Source organism: Panthera tigris, chromosome C1 (assembly GCF_018350195.1).
Source record: "Panthera tigris isolate Pti1 chromosome C1, P.tigris_Pti1_mat1.1, whole genome shotgun sequence".
Classification (NCBI taxonomy): domain Eukaryota; kingdom Metazoa; phylum Chordata; class Mammalia; order Carnivora; family Felidae; genus Panthera; species Panthera tigris.
The window spans coordinates 131,258,589-131,283,224 of NC_056667.1; the positions used below are offsets into that span (position 1 = coordinate 131,258,589).

The 24,636-nt window shown below is 36.1% G+C and overlaps 1 protein-coding gene across 1 annotated transcript in view; it reads right to left on the reverse strand.

Annotated features, from left to right (window-relative positions):
* The window catches only part of LRP1B (LDL receptor related protein 1B), a 1,866,249-nt gene that overhangs the window by 942,262 nt on the left and 899,351 nt on the right, over positions 1 to 24,636 (reverse strand). The window contains exon 6 of the mRNA XM_042994392.1: positions 21,740 to 21,997. Within this exon, the coding sequence (XP_042850326.1) occupies positions 21,740 to 21,997 (258 nt within the window). The remainder of the gene's footprint in view (positions 1 to 21,739; positions 21,998 to 24,636) is intronic.

Consider the following 24,636-nt stretch of genomic DNA (forward strand, 5'->3'; position numbering starts at 1 on the left):
GTTGTATTTACTTCCATAATTCTGTACAGCATGTCTCTGTTAAAACTGCAACATTTTTAAGGTTTATATATAATCTACTGACTTTTTCTTACACAAGATTAGTTTTTAATTCTTCACACAACACAAACACAAAAATATGCATTCATGCTTTCTCTCCCCACATCTTCCTACAACCTTAGTTTTTAGGGATATTAATATTCAATGTTTATATAATTATGACTATATAAATTTTTGCTACAAAGTAAAGGAAAGTTTAATATAATACTTTCTTCCCCGAACAACTTTAGTTCATTTTAAAGTTTCATTATTTTGGGGCGCCTGGATGACTCAGTCGGTTAAGTGTACTACTTCGGCTCAGGTCATGATCTCACGGTTCATGGATTCGAGCCCCACGTCGGGCTCTGTGCTGACAGCTCAGAGCCTGGAGCCTATTTCAGGTTCTGTGTCTCCCTCTCTCTCTGCCCCTCCCCCACTTGCACTCTGTCTCTCTCTGTGTCAAAAATAAATAAAAATTTAAAAAAATAAAGTTTCATTATTTCTATTTTTGTTTTTCCTGGTATCTTTTATTATTGCATAATTTGACAAAAGAACTCTAAAACACCTCCTTAAATGAAAAAAAAATTAGAAAAACACAGTCATCTCTTCCTTTCTTTTCTTTCTCCCTCTTCCTCTCTCTCTCCTTCCTTCCTTCCTTCCTTCCTTCCTTCCTTCTTCATCCTTCCTGTAATCCTCTTGTCGCAATCTCTACTTAATTGCTCCATAGCCATGGTCCAGGTTTTGTTTTGTTGTTGTTGTTGTTGTTTTTAATCAGTCCAGACATTTATTATTTTATTGCTTCAGAAATCAAACGTCCTATCTTCTGCTAATGTAGGGCAGTGGAGGTTGTCCTGGCTGTGTGGACTAGGGTAGGGAATCTAGTAGCCGGGCTATTGTCAAAACAGGTTCAAAGCTAATCTACTTATTACTAGTCCTATCCTATATCCCCACCTTTAGAGGTGACCAGAGTCTAATTTTTGAACTTCTCAGGGCTCTTCATCTTGGTATCCCCATCCGCAGTCAGCAAAGCAGAGACACTACACATAAACCATTTATTGTTTAACCATCTGCTCTTCGCTGTCCCAAAATATCTCACATGTTTTGTCTCCTCTCTGCTTTTGGATTAATACAATTAAAGGCAATTTTTTTAATCACATTTACAGGGACCTCCAAAAAAGGACAGATGTCATATAACCCTTTTGTTCAATTGGCAGTGCTTAATGGAAAGTCCCTGGGGACAGTTTCAAGCAGAAAAGTTAGACGTCTATTTACCATCTTAAAAGATCATTCTAGCTGTTGTGTGGATAAAAGGGGTAAGTCTGAAAGCAGGTCACCAGTTAGGAAGATTCTGCAAACTCCAGGAGAGAAATAGTGACTCCAAAGACTATCAGAGCAAAGGTGAGACCATGTGGCATATACTACCCATATATCCTTTGTCAACATTAAATATATAATCATGTTTAAAGGAATACATTTAAGTTATATTCTAGCTTAGGTGAAGAAGCCACGAATGATAGTAAACTTGAAGACATCACAGAAAATCAGAAACATTCCACAGATTGCATCTATCCACATGTCTATTCTTGTTATATATTATAAACATTTTAACTTAGCATTTTTATTTCCATTCAAATATTGTCCCTCAAGCTGTGATGCTGCCTTCACTAAAGACAGTTATAGTGTTTCTAATGCAAATATAGAGAAGAGCAGGTAAAAATAAAATTTAAAACATGGTAAAATTGTAAGGAAATTATCTGCTTTCTTCGATTTATGTGTCTTTTGGTTTAAGTGGGAAATTAACATTTAAGTTTTATATCACATTTCTTTGCCAGACATTTAAAAATGCTTGCTGAATAAGACACAACTGCATTTATTTTTATATGTCACTGTAATCTTTATCAAGAAGCATGTACTCACTTTATCCCTAGATGATATTAAATAAACTGAACTGAGTAAACAAAACCTCTATCTGCTTGGTGTAATAATTAAAATGGTATTACAGAAGTTCAGTTTGGGTGTACTGTGGGCAGGCACATCCTTAGTCAAGAATAGACTCTGGCACATTACAGAGCCCTTTCCTTTCCCCTTAACTAATGAAACACTGCCTCTTTCCAGTCTCCAGTTCTGTTTTTCAAACACACGAAATGTAAGTCAAAATGAACATCAAGGCTCGTTCTTTATATGAATAGTCACAATGTTCTACATACAATTTGTGCATGCCTTTAGGAGAAAAGACAAGGAAGGTTCTTCTGACACAGATGGTAGGCCAGTATTAGATAGTTGCATAAGTCTTGAATGTTGTGTTTTTTTAATGTTTATTTGTTTATTTTGAGAGAGAGAAAGAGAGTGTGAACAGTGGAGGGGCAGAGAGAGAGAGAGAGAGAGAGAGAGAGAGAGAGAGAGAGAGAATTCAAAACAGGCTCCACACTCAGTGCGGAGTTTGACCTAGGGCTCAATCTCATGACTGTGATATCATGACCAGAGCTGAAATCAAGAGTCAGACTCTTAACCCGACTGAGCCACCTAGGCACCCCGAGTCTTGAGTGTTCTTATGTTTTCTGTTGGAAGGAAGCAACAAGAGATGACTGATATTTCAATGTTCTACAATTTCACAATTCTATCTTCCAAACTATGCTACAAGCCAATCTTATTTCCCATGGTGGATGCACTTAGAAAAGATGCAAGTGTTATTATCTCTAGAGAAAAAACAAAACACACAAACAAAAAACAAAACCAGTTTATGCAAAAGTGTTTTTCCCACTTGCAAAACTTTGCATTCTTATTTGACTCCTGACTCAAATGATTGATCCTTCATTTTAGTTTTAGCTCACCTCACTTAATCCTGTACTAAATTCATCACAAATCTTAATCTTAAACATTCACCTGAAACTATGCACTTGTTTCCATCTCTACTATTACTTTCTTTGGTCAGGACACTGTTTTCTCTCCTTTGGATGGCTGCAATAGCTTCTTCACTGATATTTCAACTAAGGGAACACAGTAAAACCCTAAGTATACTGTGACACCAAAGAAGAAAATAGTGCTCTTTATAGTCTGAGTCTATGTTATGGTTGATTGTCAGTAGAAAAAAAAAGTCTTAAAAACTGGTAAAACTCTTGATATTTACTCTCCTGTGCTAATGCTTTCAAAATGATATCACTGATATTTTTATAAATATTTAAGTTTGATGAACTTCAGCTCACTTTTAAGTCAAAACTTTATGGTATAGTTCTCTTTGTAACATCTTACCATGAACAACTCAGGGGATGAGGTGTAGTGGCCTTCCAACTTCCATTTGTGTTGTTTCTTCCTCAGGGCTTTAGTAAACAACAGGCTTTATTATAAAAATTCAGTCTATATTCTCACTTTCCAAAATATCACTCATATGCTTAGAATATCCAATGACTTCTCACCATAGTTAGCATAAAATCCAAAGTACTTAACATGACTTACAAAGTCTTTAAACACTTTTCCAACTCATTTCTTCCTTGCTCACTCTATTCCAGTCACACTAGCCCCCTTACTTTTTCTGGAACCTGCAAAGAAAGCTTCCACCTTAGGACATTTGTATTTGATCTTCAAGAGAAGAGTATCTGAATGTGCATGGATTGTGTTCTCACTTCAACCAGGTATCTGCTCCAATGTCAGTTTCTCAGAAAGGCCTCTCTTGACCAATGGATATTAAAAAATACCACTTCATTCCCTATCCACACACAGTGACTCATCCCCACCAGTCAGTACTATTGGCTAATTTCATTTTCTTTGTAGCATTCATCAGTGATAGAAATTAACTATTTAGTAGCTCACTGCCTCCCCACACTAGAATGTAAGCCCCATGCCAGCAGATTCTGTATAACTAATTCACTGCTAAATTTCTCAAACAGAATTGTGTTTAGCTCATGGTAAGTGCCCAGCAAATATTTCCAAATCAATACTACTCTTCTTTTCATGCTAGTCTTTGCTCAAGAACCTCCTGCCTAAACTCGGTGCCCTCACCTCTAAATCAATCAGGTAGGGGATCATCTTAAGTCATAACCCCTTTGTTCTTTAATCATCTGAAATATTTTCCTTGATTTTACCTGTGAGCTCAAATTTTGCAAATCACTATTCTTTACCTAGGAAAGATGTACATAAGAAGGATTTGTTTTACTTACTGTGGACAAGTAATTTTACAAAAGCATAATTGGGCAGAATAGCAATTTGCTGGAATGAGTACCCAGGGGGAGTAACAATAGTGTGAGGGATGATAGTGCCATATAACTGTTGGAAGAATAGTGACAACTGGTGAGCCTAAGTGAATAAAAAGAGATAATAAAGCAAAGATCGGAAGGATGTCCTGACAAAATGTTGTACTGGGGATGAAATGCTGCCACATTCACTTTTGCATTAAAACTGCCATATCTTGACTTCTACAGCCTTACTGCTTACAATTCTTTACAGCCCTTCTTTGCTGTCTATTCCTACCAAGAATCATTTTATGACTCTCACAGCTTTGTAGCTCTTATTAAGAATTTATTGACACTTTGGCCATGGCTTCTTTCAGACACTACTGGTTACCTTGACTTTTTCTGTTTGCAAATATTATCTTACTTTAGATTACCTTTTGATTCATATCACTAAAAACACAAACTTTTCATTACATATTATTATGATAATTACATTATATAATATACATAGAACTTTATATGTAATATATTATAATATTATTGTTTATTGTTCATATTCGTCATATCTCTTATTCTACCCAAGTTACAGACCCAGAATCTGAAACAAAACAAATAAAAAATGATGTGATTTTGGTTATTGGTTTTGATGTACAATAAGAGAAGAAGCGAATATACTGATGTATTTCTAGTGGATTGATTCTGCAAATAAAGAGTGGTTCAATTGAACCAACGCTATCCGTTGCATTGGGTCTGGTTAAAAAAAAAAATCAAGTGATTAACCCAAACACCAAATATTTGTTAAGATGCTTCCTTAGCCATATTTGCTATTGGCAAACATTTTAAATTAAACTTACTCTGCTGTTAGGATTAATTACACAACAGTAATGGAATGACATGAATTCATGGAAACATATACATAACATAAAACAATAAATGCTTTTGGACTGTTTTTATTTATTTTATTTAAAAAATTTAAGAGTCAAGCCCAAGAGTCAAAAACAACCACAACTGATTCAATTTAATGTATTTGACATGGGTGGAGATTATTTTTAGGATTTACACTGAAGTATTCTGAAGGTGTTACATCATCTCTGAATTAAAGAATAGCACAGAAGAAATCCAGATTTACTCGATCAATGTAGTGACAAATTTATAGTCCTACACCTCAGACATCTGATTCTAAAGTAAGTCTAAGATGTGTACACATGGAGGAAGCGTGTTTTTTGTTTGTTTGTTTTTCTAGGGATATGCCCCATTATACTCCAGAGGGATATACCAAGAAATAAATGTACTTCTATATTTAGAGTAAAGAAAAGAGAATGTCTTAATGAATTTGAGTAGGTATAACAAAATTCCATAGACTGGGAAACATAAACAACATTTAATTCCCACAATTCTGGAAAATTGTGAAATGTCCAAAATCAAGGTGCCAGCAGATTCTGTATCTAGTGACATCTCAGATACCATCTTCTGTTGCTGCTTTATAAGCTAAGTTTATGTACTATTCTAGACATTTTGTTGACATTTCAACAATCTTTGCAGCATCTCAGCAGGACTAGATTCCATCTCAAGAAACCATTTTCTTTGCTCATCCATAGGAAGCAACTATTCATCCATTCAAGTTTTATCATAAGAAGGCAGCTCTTCAGTCACATCTTCAGGCTTCATTTCTAATTCTAGTCTTGCTGTTTCCATCACATCTGTAGTTACTTCCTCTACTGATGTGTTGAAACGTTCAAAGTCATCCATGTGAGTTAGAATCAAGCTCTTCCAAACTTCTGTAATTGTTGATATTTTCACCTCTTCCCATGAATCACAAATGTTTTTAATGGCATTCAGATTAATAAATCCTTTCCAGAAGATTTTCAATTTACAGGCATACCTTATTTTATTGTGCTTTGCTTTATTGCACTTTGAATAGATTTCTTTTTTACAAACTGAAGTTCAGTGGCAAACCTATGTCAAACAATTTCTAGTTGCCAGTTTTTCAACTGCATTTCCTCACTTCATGTCTCCGTCTCACATTTTGGTAATTCTTTCAGTATTTCAAAGTTTGTCATTATTCTTATATTTGTTATGGTGATCTATAATCAATGATCTTTGGTGTGCTGTCATTATAGTTTTGGGGCATGATGAATCACAACCACATAAGACAGTGATCTTAATTGATAAATGTTGTGTATGTTCTGAATGCTCTACCAGCTAACCATTCCCCCATCTCTTTCTCTCTCTCCTCAAGCTTCCCTATTCTCTGAGACATACCAGTATTGAGATTAGTGCAATAAATAATCCTATAATGGCCTCTAAATTCAAGTGAAAGGATGATGTCATGTGTCTCTCACTTTAAATCAAAAGCTGGAAATGATTAAGCTTAGTGAGAAAGGCATGTCAAAGGCCAAGAGTGGCTCAAAGCTAGGATTTTTGTACCAGTTAGCCAAGTTGTAAATGAAAAGGACAAGTTCTTGGCAGAAATGGAAAGCACTACCCCATGAACGAATAAAAGATAAGAATATAAAACAACCTGATTCCTGATATAGAGAAAGTTTTACTTGCCTAAATAAAAGATCAAGCAATCTACAACATTCCCTTAAACTAATGCTTAGGTCAGAACAAGAAACTAACTCTCTCTCTTTTTTTTAAAGGTTTATTTATTTTTGAGAGAGAGAGAGAGAGAGAGAGAGAGAGAGAGAGCGCACGCTAATGGGGGAGGGGCAGAGAGAGAGGGAGACTCAGAATCTGAATTAGGATCCAGGCTCTGAGCTGTCAGCACAGAGCACGATGCAGGGTTGAACTCATGCACCATGAGATCATGACCTGGTCTGAAGTCAGATGCTTAACTGACTGAGCTACCCAGGCACCCCAGAACCTAACTCTGTTTAATTCTATGAAGACTGAGGGGGTAAGGAAGCAAAATGCAAGATAAAGGAGCAAGTACTGACGTAGAAGCTGTAGCAAATTATCCAGAAGATTTAGCTAATATGACTAATGGAGGTAGCTACACTAAACAACAGATTTTCATTGTAGACAAAACAGCCTTCTATTAGAAGAAGATGCCATCTAGGAGTTGCATAGCTATAGAGGAGAAGTCAATGCCCGGCTTCAAAACTTCAAGGGAGAGGCTAACTTTCTCATTAGGTTAATGTAGTTGGTGACTTTCAGTTAAATCTAATACTTATTCACCATTCTAAAAATCCTGAAGTCCTTAAGAATCACGCTACACTACTCTGTCTGTGCTGTATAAATAAAACAACAAACCCTGGATGACAGTACATCTGTTTACCATGGGACTTACTGAATATTTTAAAACCACTGTGGGGAACTACTGCTCAAAAACAAACAAACAAAAAGATTTCTTTCAAAATATTACTGCTCATTGACAATGCACCTCATCACAAAAGAGGTCTGATAGGGATGTGCAACAGGATTAATATTTTCATGCTTGTTAGCACAACACCCATTCTGCAGCCCATGGATCAAGGAGTAATTTTGATTTTCAAGTCTTATTATTTAAGAAATACATTCGTTAAGGCTATAGTTTCCATAGACAGTGCTTCCTCTGTTGGATCTGAGCAAAGCAATTGGAACCCTTCTGGGAAGGACTCACCATTTTGTATGCTATTAAGAAACAGAGCCTGAAGATGTGACTGAAGAACTGCATTCTTATGATAAAACCTGACTGGATGAAGAGTTTCTTCCTATGGATGAGCAAAGAAAATAGTTTCTTGAGATGGAATCTAGTCCTGGTGAAGATGCTGCAAAGACTGTTGAAATGTCAACAAAATGTCTAGCATAGTACATAAACTTAGGTGATAAAGCAGCAACAGGGTTTGAGAGGATTGACTCCAATTTTTAAAGAAGTTCTAATGTGCATAAAATTCTTTCAAATAGCATTGCATGCTACAGAGAAGTTGTTGGCAAAGGGAAGAGTCCATTGATATCGCAAACTTCATCACTGCATTATTTTAAGAGATGGCCGCAGCCACTCCGCCTTTAGCAACCACCACCCTGATAAGTCAGCAGCCATCAACATCGAAGAAAGACCCTCTGCCAGCAAAAGTTATGACTCACTGAAAGCTCAGGTGTGGGTTAGCATTTTGGGGCAATAAAGTATGTTTCAATTAAGATATATACATTGTTTTTTAGACATAATGCTATTGCACACTTAATAGACTATAGTATAGTGTAAAAATAATATTTCTATGCACTGGGAAACAAAAAAAAATTACTTGGCTTGCTTTGTTGTGATATTTATTTTATTGTGGTAGTCTGGGACAGAACCAGATACCTCCAAGGTAAGCCTGTGTAATTCAAGGGGAAAGAGTTGGAAAACAGAGCTTGTGTTTATTAAAATAATTACCTTGATTCACCATGTAATTTTGTGTGAATTTCATCCCATGGAAATAGGATGGACAACACTAATTGAGAGTCCCAAAATAAAAGCTCAGGCTTAACATAGAATGGGATGGAACACTGAGATGATTATTTGCATAATTCACATATTAGAAGCATTTTGCCTCAATTATCTGCAGTTTAGGAACAAACGTCTTTCTGCACAAATTACCAAAGTACCTGCTTTAATTCCCAATGGACTATTGTGTAAGTAATCACAAGCATAATGCAGTCCTTCCAGTTCAAAATTTTTGTGGAGATACCCATGACAATTTTAATTTAGTCAGTTGTATTGTTCTTACAAATCAAATCCTCAAAGCTGAAAGACAGAGTAAAACTTGCATCTGATACAGCAAAAAGTTTAAAGGAATGGTTTATTTCATTTTAAAATGTCTTTTTTAAAACTTATGTTCCTGTTCAGAACTTCATAAGCAGCTAAATATCTCTCTTCGTGATAACAAAACCAAACAATAAGAAGATATTTTCAAAACCTGCATGCTTATGTAGAATTCAATGATGCCATCTTTCTTCCCACCATACATTACCCTTTTTTAGATCTTCATGAAGGAAGAGGAAATATTTGATGAGTTCCTGAAATCGGTTGAGAGGAAACAAATAATAGACGGATCTAATGGGCCACCTTGGAGAAAAATGGGAGTTTTTTTTAAGTAAATTGATGATTCCAGAGAAAGGAATGAAATTGTGGAAAGCACAGTCTGACACAACGTGAATTTAAAAAATGTTAATTATCAAAGGAGCAGAATAAAACACAGTAATAATCAGCTCCTGTACTGGTTTTACTGCACTTGTAAGCAACTATGATGAAGCAAATGCATAATTTCAACTACAGAAGAACTGATATTAACTATTTCTATAGATAAAAGATAACAAGAACAACAACAACAACAACAGAAACCTATGCTGGATACTCTGGATTTGCTCTATCAATGTCATTCTGTTTTCTGTCTGCTCAAAGAGATTAAAAACCATTAAGCTATCTTCCACACAAACTGGAAGCTCAGTTTTTGGATGCTAACTGATGTGTACTCAGAAATGTGGAAGAAAAACTGTGAGGCCATTTTCCTGCCCATTTTAACATTTTCACCTGGGAAGCACGACTGTTGTAAATAAGACATGTGCTTGGAGTGGTGCTCAGTGTCCATCATCCAGCTTCCTTAGGGGAAGCAGTGTGGGCACAGCAACAGTGGCCATGGCATCATCAAAAGCCTTCCTGCTTCCTGCACTGCAGCTGTGGAAGTCTGATCTCCAGTTACCAGCGTGTTCAAGGGCAGCTGCAACTGCAGTGGTAGCAGTAGAGTGGGTTCTTATTTCCAGCATAGTTCTAGAAAAGAGAACTATGATAGCTCCTAACGCTCTGTGTTATTTTGGATGCCATTTTCAAGGCACAGCCTAGAATTCTCTCCTTTATCTCCTCCAACAATTCTGAGAGCATTCTGTACAAAAGCACTTCTTGATGCAAACACCAAGGTGTCTGTTCTCTGTACAGAACTGGGACTGATGTACCAAAAATTATTCTTTCAGACACAGTGGACGTTCTATAAGGGAGAAGTCTCTACCTCTCACAACTCCAAACAAATTATCAATATATTATTTTTTTAATTTTTTTTTCAACGTTTTTTATTTATTTTTGGGACAGAGAGAGACAGAGCATGAAGGGGGGAGGGGCAGAGAGAGAGGGAGACACAGAATCGAAAACAGGCTCCAGGCTCCGAGCCATCAGCCCAGAGCCTGACGCGGGGCTCGAACTCACGGACCGCGAGATCGTGACCTGGCTGAAGTCGGCCGCTTAACCGACTGCGCCACCCAGGCGCCCCATCAATATATTTTTAAACAACACAAACAACCAACTAAGTCTTAAGGCCAGGTGAGGTATTATTTCACATGGATAAGAAATTGTTCTTACCCGTTCAGATCAGCTGAACTGTTCTACCAAGCCACAAGGGAAAAAGTAACGTTTTTGTTGCTGTTATTGCTGCTGTTTTTAGTAAGCAAAATAGTATCTCCCAACAACAACAACAAAAATAACAACAAATAAATAGGAGCTTATTTGGCTATAGAAGTATTGCCTTTTTTGTGAGGTTACAAGATTAACAACCCTTTTTAGCGTAATTTTGGGACATGTTCTATTATATGGATTTGTTGGGAAATGGGTCTCATTGTTGATTAATAGTACATAGGGCTTCCTTACCATCAGTTTTAGAAATATAGTATAACCATTTTTGATTTTTTTTTTTTTGACAGAGAAACGCTACAAATGAGTGAGGGTGGAGAAAGGGACGGGAGAGGGAGTGGGGGAGACGGGATGGGGGGAGAGGGGATGGGGGAGAGGGGATGGGGGAGAGGGGATGGGGGAGAGGCAGAGCAGGGAGAGGGAGGGAGGAGGGGGGAAGGGAGAGGGGGCAGAGGCAGAGGGGCTAGCTGAGGGTGAGGGCGAGGGAAGAGATAATCCCACAAGGGGTAGAGAGAGGTGGGGCTCACCTGAAGTAGGGCTCGAATTCAAGAACCATGAGATCATGACTTGAGCCAAAGTCAGATGCTTAACCAACTGAGCTTCCCAGGTGCCCTATAACCATTCATTTATTAGTGAAACTGGACTGAATAATAACAATAGAGAAAGATACATTTTCCTTAGCATTATCTTAAAACAGGGAGATTAAACGGATTTGGATTCTCACATTAAAATAACAAAAGTTGCTAAGAAAATTTATATAATCTTATCAAGTAAATATTGTCATTAAGATGATAAAGATGTACAGAATATTTGAAGCAGAGATTTAATCATTAGATTTGCAATTTTGGGAACTCTTTTGAGTTTTTCACCAAAGGACTAGCAGGCTTTGGAGAATTATGTCATGCTTACCAGACTCCCAGGACACTAACGGATCAACCAGAAGGTCAATGTGTTAATTTATAACTACTGACAGGATGCTCCAGTGGCACGATTACTAACAGGTACCATCCTAACAAATTCCTCCCTAAAATATGGTATGTGAGAAACCAAACCTGAAATCTACTTGTTGAGCATAGAGTCAAAGCGAAAGGCATTCCATATAATGGAGTTGAGGCCTTCTGAGTTTTATGAGGGGTTTAGAAAATCATCAGGACTGCACTTTAGAATTCTACCATTTTGACAACTGGAATACCTATTAATGTGCCCCCAATCCAGTGTGTGCGTATGCATATTGAATCTAGACCTGTATTTCACAAACATTTTTTTTTTAAAAATTTTTTTTTCAACGTTTTTTATTTTAGTTTTGGGACAGAGAGAGACAGAGCATGAAGGGGGGAGGGGCAGAGAGAGAGGGAGACACAGAATCGGAAACAGGCTCCAGGCTCCGAGCCATCAGCCCAGAGCCTGACGCGGGGCTCGAACTCACGGACCGCGAGATCGTGACCTGGCTGAAGTCGGACGCTTAACCGACTGCGCCACCCAGGCGCCCCTACAAACATTTTAACAATCTTTCATCATCTATATTACCATTTCATCATTTGACAGTGCTCTTCTATCATCAAAAAATGTTCTGTCACCACACTCTTACCTAACTGTGGAAAAAATTGTTAAAATTAAATGGGAAGTTCCCTGACACTGTCTATATTTTGAAGTTACTCTTTACTACCATCCTCAACCACAAATTATCTTTTGGGCTAGGCCTTTTTCTGGAATGAATTCCACATATGTACAAATCTTTATTGCACATCTGATTCCTGTCAGCTCCAATTCTGAAACTGATTCTGGTGTTGTTATCAGAGGGTCAGAGTATGTAGTATGTGGATCCTATATCCTTTGTGTACAGACTAAAAGTAGTGGGCCATTAGGAAGAAATAGCAAGAAAACTGTGATTACTGTAAGTCTCTATATTTTCTTATACACATAGCTTGAATAGGTTTAGCCACATAGATAGTAAATATATAAAAAAGTGATGGGAGAATTCAATGTGAGATTCTCCTTCAGACCTTTAAAACAATATTTCTTGGGGTGCCTGGGGGACTCAGTCGGGTGAGCATCCGAATTCGGCTCAAGTCATGATCTCACAGCTCGTGAGCTCAAGCCCCACATCGGGCTCTGTGCTGACAGCTCAGAGCCTGGAGCCTGCTTTGGATTCTGTGTCTCCCTCTCTCTCTGTCCCTAACCCACTCACATTCTGTCTCTGTCTCTCTCAAAAATAAATAAACATTAAAATAAAAAAAAACAGTATTTATCAAAATAGGTAACATAAAACCCAAGATAGGTATTAATACCATATTAGGCATGTATACACACTCATGTCACCTCCTTATAATCAAGTATCCACAGAAACACCCACAGGCATACCCACAAAAATATCAATCGAGTGTATGGTACTCAAACAAACTAAGGAAATCCTGGGATACACTAAGTAAAACAGGTACTTTACTGGAGGACTTTGAATAATCTTTAGCATGGTATATACACATAAATCTCCAATAAGGGTCCATAACATTAAAAATTTCCTAAACTTGTTTGACCACAAAAACAATTTTCCCAAACTATCATACAAACTGGTGTCCCAAGGAATGTTTTTTTAGGAACTGGTACTTTAAAGGACTGAAGTGTACCTATTGTGAGTTATTAGGTAGGAAAAAATGAAAAAGGGATAAATGAGGAGAAGAAACAAATATCCCTCCCCTCAGAACACACACACACACACACACACACACACACACACACACACACAGAGGAATATCTCAAATTACAAGAAAAGCAAATATAAAGTAATGGAAGGGGAAGGTATGTTTAAAACTGGGTGGGGTCTCAGCGATTAAGTGAATAAGATCATTCATTTTAAAATGATTTGTATAAGGTCATATAGCCAGTTAATGACAAAGCTAGGACCATACCAAGTCACCATACTTTCATCCCAAACATTGTGGTGATAGAAATATAAATCAGGGTTAAAATAAATGTACAAGTCACAAGATGTTATAGCCTGAAAACAATAAAAATAAAAACAAACAAGAATCTTAATCAGAGACTGAAATGATACGTGCCAGTTTTATTACTTTCCTTAATTACACTTCTGCTCACTGCCTTTAGATTTGATGTTACGTTCCTATTGTAAATGTGTCTACAATATTAACATTTTCTAATGATCGAGGAATATGAAGAGAAAAATGCCAATTATACTTGACATAAATTATTTAATGAAATGAAAAATAAAATGAAAGAATTGAAGTAGACAATTATGGTATTATACTTAAAAACAAAAAAAAAATACCAAATAAATACTAAGTCAGAAATTATTTTGCAAGGCTAATTGCTGTAAAGTAAAAGCTTCTCTTTTTTCCTTTTCTTTTCTCTCCTTATTTCCTTCTTTCTTCTACCACGATCAAGTTTATCCAGACAGAAACACAGGTTTCCGTAATTAGACATCATGGATTTCAAATATATGATGCAGCTTATTTAGTCATTATGAAAAGAGCTTTTATATTCCAAGTTTCAGATTGGTAGATAAAGAAATCCTGCCAAACATTTTGATCTACTTGGTATATGGCATCATGATAGGATCATCAAGAGAATCCCACTTTGATTATTAAAATCCATAATGAAACAAGCAGACATGTGAATCTAGACAAAAAAAAAAAAATACTATGAGGATAATGATTTAAAAATTCTCCATAGCATGAAGCAGACTTTGTAGGGGAATACATGTACACTGTGTTAAGTAAAGTATATTTCACCAAATTCATAGGGAAAAAAATACCAACAATTGAAGCTTAGCACATGTTGAATACTGGCTTTGGTGAGTTTCAAGCATGTTGCCAAATGACAATAAATAGTAATTTAGTTCTTTGCAGCCTGACAACTGAACTAACAATAAAGACAAATTTATAGAGGAACAGAGTACTGAGAGTGTTTTTTTCTTCCCTTTTTACTAGGCATTCAGGACAGTCTTTTATGATTGTGCTCTGATTGTAAATCAGAATGGGTTATTTACTTCAAAGTATAAATTAATCTAATGCTAATGTAAAAATTAAGATATAATTTAATATCACTGCCTACACCATTAAGCATACGGTATCAAAAAGGGAATTCTGAAAGTTCTCCAGAAATGTATCCTGAGATCCTCAGATCAACATCTTTGCTAACTCTGCCTCTGTCTCTATTTTTTTTTTTTTTGCACTCAATGAATAGCCTGATCATTTTGCTAAAATTCCAGATCCCAGGAGGAATGCATTATATTAATTAGCTACACACACGTCTCAGAAAAAAAGTCATTTTATGTAAATATACTAAATATAAAATGAAAACTTTGTAAGAAGTATAAAGAGTTGAATAAAACATATATTTGCTTATAGAACAACAGTGAATAAAAATGTATCTCTGGAAATAAAGAGTTATAACATCCTCATGGAGGATGTGCTTTACATCCGTCACAGATGTTTCTTAGGGAGTAATATAAACCCAGTTATCGCAGCCAAAAACAAATTTACAACATTTTTTTGTTTGTTTCTGTGGGAGAGTAGGAAATCTAGATAAGAAATTTTCTTTTAAAAAGCTCATTAATTTATACAAAAATGATGGTCTTAGTCATTTCTTCAGCTCTTCAGCTCAGAGATGAACAATTCCTGAACCTTTTCTAATGGAATCCTAGAACCAGAATTGATTGATTGTTGAATGAATGAAAAGCATACAACCCCAAGTTTGAAGTAGCTTACAGTGTTTCTCAGGGGATGAGAATTACAGAGAAACCCTGACCCTCCCCTTTACTTTCATTATAAAAGGCATCTGAAACCTTAATAATAACTAAGTATATATGATTGAGATCAAAAGCACATTCACCATTTTATGCATTCAAGGACCTAAATATGAGATAGCAGAAATTCCTTCAAAAGAAAAAAAATCTAATCACGCCCAGAAAGGAGAAGAGTTAAAAAGTCCACACTGCTTTGTTCTATTTAATCTCTGCACTAAAAATTAATTGACCTCTGTTTTAAGAGCTTTGGCTCCAATACTGTTTAATTGAGCTGCCTTAGGATGGGTAGACTCTAAAAGGTTTGAATCAAGTTGCTTCTACGGTCATTGAGGTTAGGACCCAAAATAAATCTATAAGCACATACCCAGGGGAAGTCAGACGCTAAGTCCATAAAAGTCAATAGTCATTGAGTAGACCCAGTACCTTAGAAACATTTAAGACTGACATGTGAGACTATTAGCTAGACATAGATCAGATCTTACTTAGCCATCATTCAGCCTGTTTTTCTAAATGTCTCTAGTAGTGATCTGACAGAGTTTCTCTGGAAGTTGCCTCTAACTGTGTCTCTAACTCTAATTCTGTGCTCACCCTTCCTCACATCCTAAAGCCAAGGAATCATTTTTTATTTGGAAAAACAGGTAAACATAAAATTGAAATATAATGCATATTTCTTCTTTTAAAAAATGTAAGTTTATTTCCTTTTTTGAGAGAGAGAGAGACAGAGAGACAGAGAGAGACAGAGTGTGAGCGGGGGAGGGGCAGAGAGAGTAGAAGACACAGAATCTGAAGTAGGCTCCAGGCTCAGCTGTCAGTGCAGAGTCGGAAGTGGGGCTTGAACCCATGAACCATGAGATCATGACCTGAGTGGAAGTAGCTTAACCGACTCAGTCACCCAGGTGCCCCGAAATATAATTCATTTGTGATAAGGTCGCATAGGAAGGGCTGCTAAACTCAATTGGAAAACTTTTGGAAACAATATGATGCCATGAAGAATGAGTAAGAGATACCTGGTTAGAGGGAATGAGAACCTATGATCTATGATGAAGAAGCAACATACACAAACATGCATGGAAATGGGAAAATAAAGTATGTTGAAGGAAGTATAAGTACTATTTTTAGGTAGAACGTGTGATTTGAGTAAGTAGAGGCAAGGTAGGTAAGCTGCTTGCAGAGAAGCCAGATAATGAAGTTTTATTTTATCTTAAGATAAATAGGAAGCTACATCAAGTGATTTTGATTTTAAGTAATGGAGTATCATGGTCACTCTAACAGAATAATAGACATTGGAGAAGTTCCCATGGAGTGGACAATTTCACTAGTAACCATTTCAAAAAGACAAATTAAAACAACATGAATGGCTTGTAACCAATCAGGTGAAGAAATAATTGTAGAGAAAAGTTCAAGTTCATAAAAATTCAATACTTGAGCACATGTCTTATAAATAAGTACAACAAGGTTCTATGATGATCTCTTCATCACTATGTAACATTATGTAATCTTGGGATACTGCTGAAAAGTTCTATAATCATATTCTAACGTGCAGACTCACTGAGCTGACACAGTTTGAGACCAGCATTTCCACTGCTACAGGCGGATTATTTTGTCCCAAGATTATGCTTGTATTCACAATAGAGGCACAAACTGGCCATGCTTATCCTACCATATCCTAGTGGAGGACGTTTGTGAAACCATAAAGGCTATGAAATTCCTAGGCTGGGCTGAGGCAAAGGGTGTATTTCAAAATTAAAAGTCATTATTTGTGGGTATTGAGACCAAGACTTAAAGATTTCTTATCAACTTCAAAAAATATTTCCTTTTGTTAAACTCATTTTCTCACCTATAAACTGATGAATATAAACAGTATGCAGATTTCATTTTTATGATGGTAATATATTATATATGTAGAATTTTTAATGGATAAACAAAACATTCAGGAAATGTTGCCTTATAGTATTATGTGATTATTAGAGAGCTCTAATTCAAGAAAAAGAAGTAAAATTGCTAAGAGGCAAAGTGCCAAAATCCCAAAGTTATCCAATCAAAGATTTAATTTAATGGATCTAGGCAGAGTTTTAAATGGAAAATGAGCTAAGGCTGACATCGAAAGAGGCAAAAAAACAAAAACAAAAACAAAAACAAAAAACAAAACCAAGATTGGGGATAATAAAAATCAGTGATTGGGGTTAATTCTGAAGCAGTTTATAAAGAATAAGCAATCTTTTTATTTTTGTCCAGGAATATTCTGCTGGACCAGAACTGAGCACACTGAATGGATCAAAACAAGCTGGGCAAGTCCGTATTAGAATCCTAGAACTCATACTCAAATTTTGCAGAATATTGAAAAATCACACATGGAAATGGATTAAAGTATCTACTCTATACCTAGGAATGAACAGTCTGGTCCTGAATCATCTTTTTATCAAGGGATTAACACAGTGAGTATTCTACCTATCTCAATTATCTTTGTGTACTTTGTCCTCAGAAAACAGCTGGACATCACGATTTTTTTGAATCCCATCATTCTTGTTGATTTGGGGCATTTGTGTCCCTACCACAGTACTCTCCAAGAAAGACTGGGGGAAACAATTAGTTGCTGCAAATGTACTTTGTATGAATACTTAATTGGAGAATCAATTTTGCTTACAAAACACTTCCAAAATTATCTTCAAAGTCTACAATTTTCTGGCTAAATCCCTAGATATTAAACATCAGGTATCTTTTAAAAAAAATAGTAACATTGGGGCGCCTGGGTGGCTCAGTTGGTTAAGCGGCCGACTTCGGCTCAGGTCATGATCTCACGGTCCGTGAGTTCAAGCCCTGCGTCGGGCTCTGTGCTGACAGCTAGAGCCTGGAGCCTGTTTCAGATTCTGTGTCTCCCTCTCTCTGACCCTCCCCCGTTCATGCTCTGTCTCTCTCTGTTTCAAAAATAAATAAACGTTAAAAAAAAAATTTAAAAGAAAATAGTAACATTGAATAAGAAATATATTCATACTTTGCCCAATGTGCTTTGGTTACTATACTTTATTGAGCATATTATTATTAGTCTTTAATCTCTCACAATATTGCTTAGGAGTGATTCTTAATGTTAAAAGTAGGCCTCTAGGGTCACCCAAGTGGCTCGTCAGTTAAGCGTCTGACTTCGGCTCAGGTTATGATCTCGCAGTTCATGAGTTCAAGCCCCACCATTAGGCTCTGTACTGACAGCTCAAAGCCTGGAGCCTATTTCAGATTCTGTGACTCCTTCTCTCTCTGCCCATCGCCCTCTCACACACTCTGTCACTGTCTCGCTCTCAAAAAATAAACAAACATTAAAAAATTTAAAACAAAAAATAGGCTTCTCTAAGCGGCTATATTAGAATCAATTGGTGGGCCTTTTTAAAAGTCTTTATATATTGTTGAGAGACAGAGAGGGGCGAGCAGGGGCAGAGAGAGAGGGAGACTCAGAATCTGAAGCAGGCTCCAGTCTCCAGGTTGTCAGCAGAGCTCAACATGGGCCTCAAAACCCACAAACTGTGGGATCATGCCTGAGCCAAAGTCAGAGGCTTAAATGACTGAGCCACCAAGGCACCCTAAGAGGTGGGTCTTCTCAAACAATATAGCCTTCCACAATTCACCTTGTCCACTTCCCTTCCAAGATTTGTATACTTCTCTCCTATTTAGAGACTGTCTTTTTGAGCCATTGTCCCTAACATTAGTGTGTCTAATCATTTTTGGCTCACTAAAATGAACAACAAAAGTTGAGACCCACAGGGGCAGTGTGGTGTTTAGCAAAAGCTGATAAAGTCAGACCCAACTCACCCCTATAGCCAATACTCGTGTCCTGTTACCCAATTTCTCACTGTCCCAATTTTCCCCTCATCATAAGAGACACAGCTATGTCTTCCTAATGCATACAGTCACTTAACACATTCCATAAGTTGTAGTTGTTATTTTTAGTAGATTTGGGAGGTTCTTTGAAAGCACTAGTATTTGCATTTCTAATGTAGAAGAACACAAGGTTTAGTTGTCCCATCTCTGCGTTTGTTTTCGCCAATCAGTATTGTCTAACATATCTGAGATCTGTAGCTAATATTTTTATATTACAAAACTTGAAGAGCATACAGGAATGTAGTGGGTATCCAATGAGATGAGACAAAATATAAATTTTAATACTGAACTAAATTATTTAAATATACTATTATGCAAATTTTAAATGCAAGTCAGTTTGACCTGTAATGATTGCTTTTCTCCTCACAGTAAATTAAAAAATATATATATTATTATTTTTTTTCATAAAAGAATGCTTTCCTCAGGCAAATTCAGAGAACAGCATCTATGGAAGAAGGAACAGGGCCAGTTATTCAGGCATAGTCTCATTGGTTCATTATTTTTGCTTATGTGGTACAAGAGATTTTATGTAATTATACATGCAAGAAATATTCCAACTTCATTATCAGCTCACAGAGTGTCATGGTGAATGAAGAGCTCACCATATCCAATGGAAGCTATTCTCTGGCACAGTGATAAAATGCATGGATTACAAGCAGTGATAGAGGAGCCCGGACCAGCTCACACCTCTGCCCCAGTCCCATCATTAACTTACTTCTACACATTTAATCTTTATTCTACATTGACTGAAATTGCACAGCTTAAACCTGACTTTGTCAACAGAATATTTATTCTAATTAAAAGATTTCCATTGCATTTATTACTTATAGTTCAAAATGAATGTTCTTTTCAGCATTTCAGTGAATTGCTTAACAAAAATCTCTTTCGTTTTCTAGATTGGCCAAGCAGTGCCTTATAAATCAAAAGAAACCTAAGATACAAATTATATTCTTCCGATATTCTAATGTGCAAACGCTTTGCCATCCCCAGATGTACTAAAAAAAAGTAGTTGTTTTAAAAATATATGTTACGAGAGAAATGAATATTATTAGGACATATTAAATGTAGAAAAGTTGCTTAAGTAAATTTGGAAAGTAATTTTACCTGGCAACTTTGAATAGCCTAGCTATTTGACTGTCACTATTGCATTTGCTAGGGACAAATGCATTTGGATTACTTGAGGTAATCACTAACATGGCAGGGACTGGGACCTTTTGTTTGAACACTTTCCAACAGCTGGCTCAGCCAATGTCTGAAATACTCAAATCACACGGCAGCACTCCTTGTGCTGGTACTACTTGTTATTTACTATTTATTAGGAATTATCATTTCCCATAAAATCCTTAAAAACAGCCAGGGACCTTTGCTTTTACAAGGTATTTTGGTCCAGTATCAAAATAAGTGGCTTTAGCAATTATTTTATTTATGTTAAGAGGATTTTCAAAGTGTTGGATTCTATTTGTTAAACATTTATTTATTTTCACTAAACTGTACACAATCATACTTTATATTCCATTTTTTATAATTTTGCCATTGGTTCATTCAGTATCATCATACTTATCAAACATTACATATTATTTTTCTTATGTTTAATAAAGATTAATAATCAATCCTTCTAATTGTAGGCCAAAAATATTAATAAAATATAATTATTGAATCCAAATCACCAAACATTCTGTCTGAAAGCTACATTTCTTCTATCACAGCACTGTCTTTTCTTTTCTTAACTTGACTAGAGTTTTTCTTTACTTTTCTACCAATTTTTATGTTAGCAGCATTTGCAAGAATAATTTTCTGTAAATCAAAAAAATAAATGGACATGTCTTGAAATTCCCATGCATACGGTTTCCCCAGGAAAGCACAAATACTCCTGTGCTGGAGAGATGGAGGGAAGGAGAAAGAGAGAGAAAGGGAGACAGCAAACATCAGCGTGAAAGATGGAATGAATGTATCCGTGTCTGTGTAACAATGTGACTTCAATTTACAGCAATATTCAGGAAGAAAAACACAGCTACTAGTTTGTGAATTTCTGGACCGAGAAATCAAAATAAATCAAAACCACAAATCAGTCCTTTGGAAGATGCATAAAAACTCTGATTTGCTAAGAAAAAAGTCAACAAACACAGGTAGTTGTTACCAATTAGCATAAATCTAATAGTTTTCAAGGCATTTTAACAAACACTACAGTTGATGAGCTTATAATTATCAACTCTGTTTCTTGCTTTTTAAAATTTCCACCCTCACTCTCACTTTGTGAACTATCACTGAGTGGCAAATTACAATTCTCATTTAGGTGACACTGTAATAAGCATTAAAGAAAAAATTAAAATTAACTCCTAACTTGTTACTTGCATAAACAGTGAAACTACATGTGTATGTGTGTGTTTATTCAGAACAGGTAGTGAACACATTTATTCGTCTATTCATATTTGCATATATAGATTTCCAATAGCCATAAACTATGTTAGAAAAATCTAAGAATCCTGTTTACTGATCTGTACATGAAATCCTTCAAGGGTGACATTTCATATGAGTTGAAATACTCACTGTGGAAAGACTGAAGAATATTAATGGTCCACTCCTCTGTTAATCTTCCTGTTTTTGTTATCTGGATACATTTGAGCTGATTTGAAGATTCTCTTGATTCAATCCAACAAATCATGTCTTCATTGTAAATAAAATCCAGAGTATGAATTTCATTTCCATTGACCGAGCTCAGGGTTGCCATTTTACTGCCATTAAGATAGAAAACCTCAATGGTTTCAGAATTTGCAATTAATAGCATCGGTGGCCTATCTGTCGGTTCTGGAATAAGAGAAAAAGAGAAGTGAGTTTAGTAAAAGTGAGTCCATTTTTTTCATAATTTTGAATTACTTACTACAACTTATTCCTATATTTTAACGCATCTTTAAAATTTTTAAAAAATGCTTGCAAAAGTATTTATTAATAACTCATATATACTTCACTGACTATATATTGTAGTTGGCTTCTCTAAAGAAAACATAGTCCACTGAGCATTTGTATTCTTTATATCCTTAAAAATAATGTATTGTGTAAATGTTAGTACAATACTATTTACTTTCACTGTTGGTAAATAAAGGAAGTTCTGTGAGATTGTTTTGTTGTTGTTATTGTTTTAATTTTGTTGTTGTTGTTGTTGTTTTAGCAATGAGGATGGAGGTGGACTGACCTCACCCTACAGTTTTACAGGCTTCCCTTGTGAGCAAGGGTGTACTTTTTTGAGGTGGATGCATGAGGCCAGAAGTGAATTTTCTGGAGTGGAACATGCAAACTCAGAAGCCCATACAAACAGCACCTGTGACTTCAGCCTTAGTGGCTCCTTGACTGACTCCAGGAGTCAAATAATCACTAGATCATGACTAGCTTATGATTACTGAGCTGCTTCTTTTTTTATAGTCAAGAAAATAAGATTGTAGAAGTAAAAGAAACTTGCTCGATACTATTTTTAGAACAATGCATCCTTGCTTTTGTGAAGATTGGTAAGTTTTTGATGAATATGCACTAATTGACCAAAATTTCAATACTTGTTAAGATGTAAAGGTAACAGTAATATGCCATACAAAATTAGTGTTGAAGGAGTTTAGCTATACAATCATAATCAGAGTAGTTTTGTGCTAATTAGGAAATAGGATGAATTTGGAAATCCTCAATTCCTCTTTTTTTTTCCATCCTTCATCCAAAGTGTCAATAAACATCTTTGATTCTGATGTCAAAACATATCAGGAATCCCACCACGTCTCAGTGACTGTTACTACCACCCTGCTCCAAGCTGCCATCATCTCTCAACCCAAATGATTCCTAGAGCCTTCTAACTGGTTTCTCTGCTTTCATTGATTCCCTCCTCCTCTTTTAGTCTTTCTCAACACAATGGCCAGAGTGATACCTTTAAAATGTTAACGTGAATCAGTTTTCTGCCCATTTCCTCAAAGGGTTCCCACTTCACTCACAGTAAAAGTCAAAGCCTTTATAATAGCCTGTAAACCCCTCCATTAACTGTATTCTCATTACCTGTTTGACGTCATTTCCTTGATCTCCTTATTAATCTCAACCTTGTCATATTCCTCCAGACACACCGCCCTTCTTACTGTTCCTTAACCAACAAGCCAAGTAAGCCTCTGTCTCAAAGGCTCTTCCTTATTCCTAATCACCACCACCGCCCCCCCCCCCCCCCCCATTTATCAGAATGCCTGACTTGTTCACATCTGTTAGGGTAGTATTTGAAAGCTACCTTTCCAGCAATGACTTCTCTTACTACTTTATTTTGTGAAAATTGCAAGCCCCTACAAACTCTATACTAACTCTCTATAAGCTTTCCCTGCTTTATTTTTCCCATATCACCACCAAACATTGCATGTAGCTTTTTTTTTTCTGGTTTATTATTTTCTCCTTCTGTCACTGTACCTCTAGCATTTAGAATCTAGTGTTTATTCAATACAAATTTTCTGAACACGTAAAATGGTAACATGGAATTCTTGCAGAGTACAGTTCTTTTAGAAGCATTCTGTGAAATGTGACAAAATAATTTTGTTTTCTAACTGATGAGTGGAATACAGAGAAAAACTGGCTAACAGGAAATTTCATAAACATCATTTGATCATTCAGGAAACAGATAGCATTGCAAAGAAAGGAAAAAAAAAGCAAATGAGTATACTATGGGTAATATAATTAAATAAGCCTAAACTTTTAAATGATTATTTAATGGTTTTAATCATTTCTGATGTGAGTAGGGATATCAGGTTCCTTGTGTTTTACTCAGATAGAACGGCATTTGAATTTTTATCCTCTGAGGAATTAACTCAATGTAGGCATGAAATTCTTCTCCACCTTTAGAAAGACCCTAAAGTTTTTGACTTAATAAAAAAACTTCTAAACAAACAAAAAAAAAAAAAAGTCTCAATGAGATTATAAAATTAATTAGCCTAAGAGTTTCTTCCCAATAAACAGACTTTCCATGAACCGCCTACTATAAGCCAATAAAAATGAAGTCTTGAAAATGCTAAGATCATTTCCACGATAAAGTATTGTGAAAATTTTGAATTATCTATGCTTAACATAACCTTGTCTAAGGACCACACTGAAGCTTGCTTAGCTGGTTGGCTTCTCTCTTAACTTTTTAAAGCCCTTTGAACTCTGCAATGCTTGCTCTTGCCATTCTCTAATTTAGAAGTCCAGACTTGGTCCCTTTTCAACACTCCTAGCTCTGTTGTTTTCCAGTTGAACTTAGCTGAAACCTGTTGGATCATAGATTTCTCAGGTTATGAAGAGGTCTTAGATGACTGTGTTATCATGTTAACAAAGACACACTGCCAGTCTGTTAGTACTTACTGTCTTCTTTTGACAACTGAAATGACCTTTGGTGACATTGCCTCTTACTAAAAAGTGAACTACGACTGAAAGCTTCTTTGCTTCCAAGCTTTATGAGA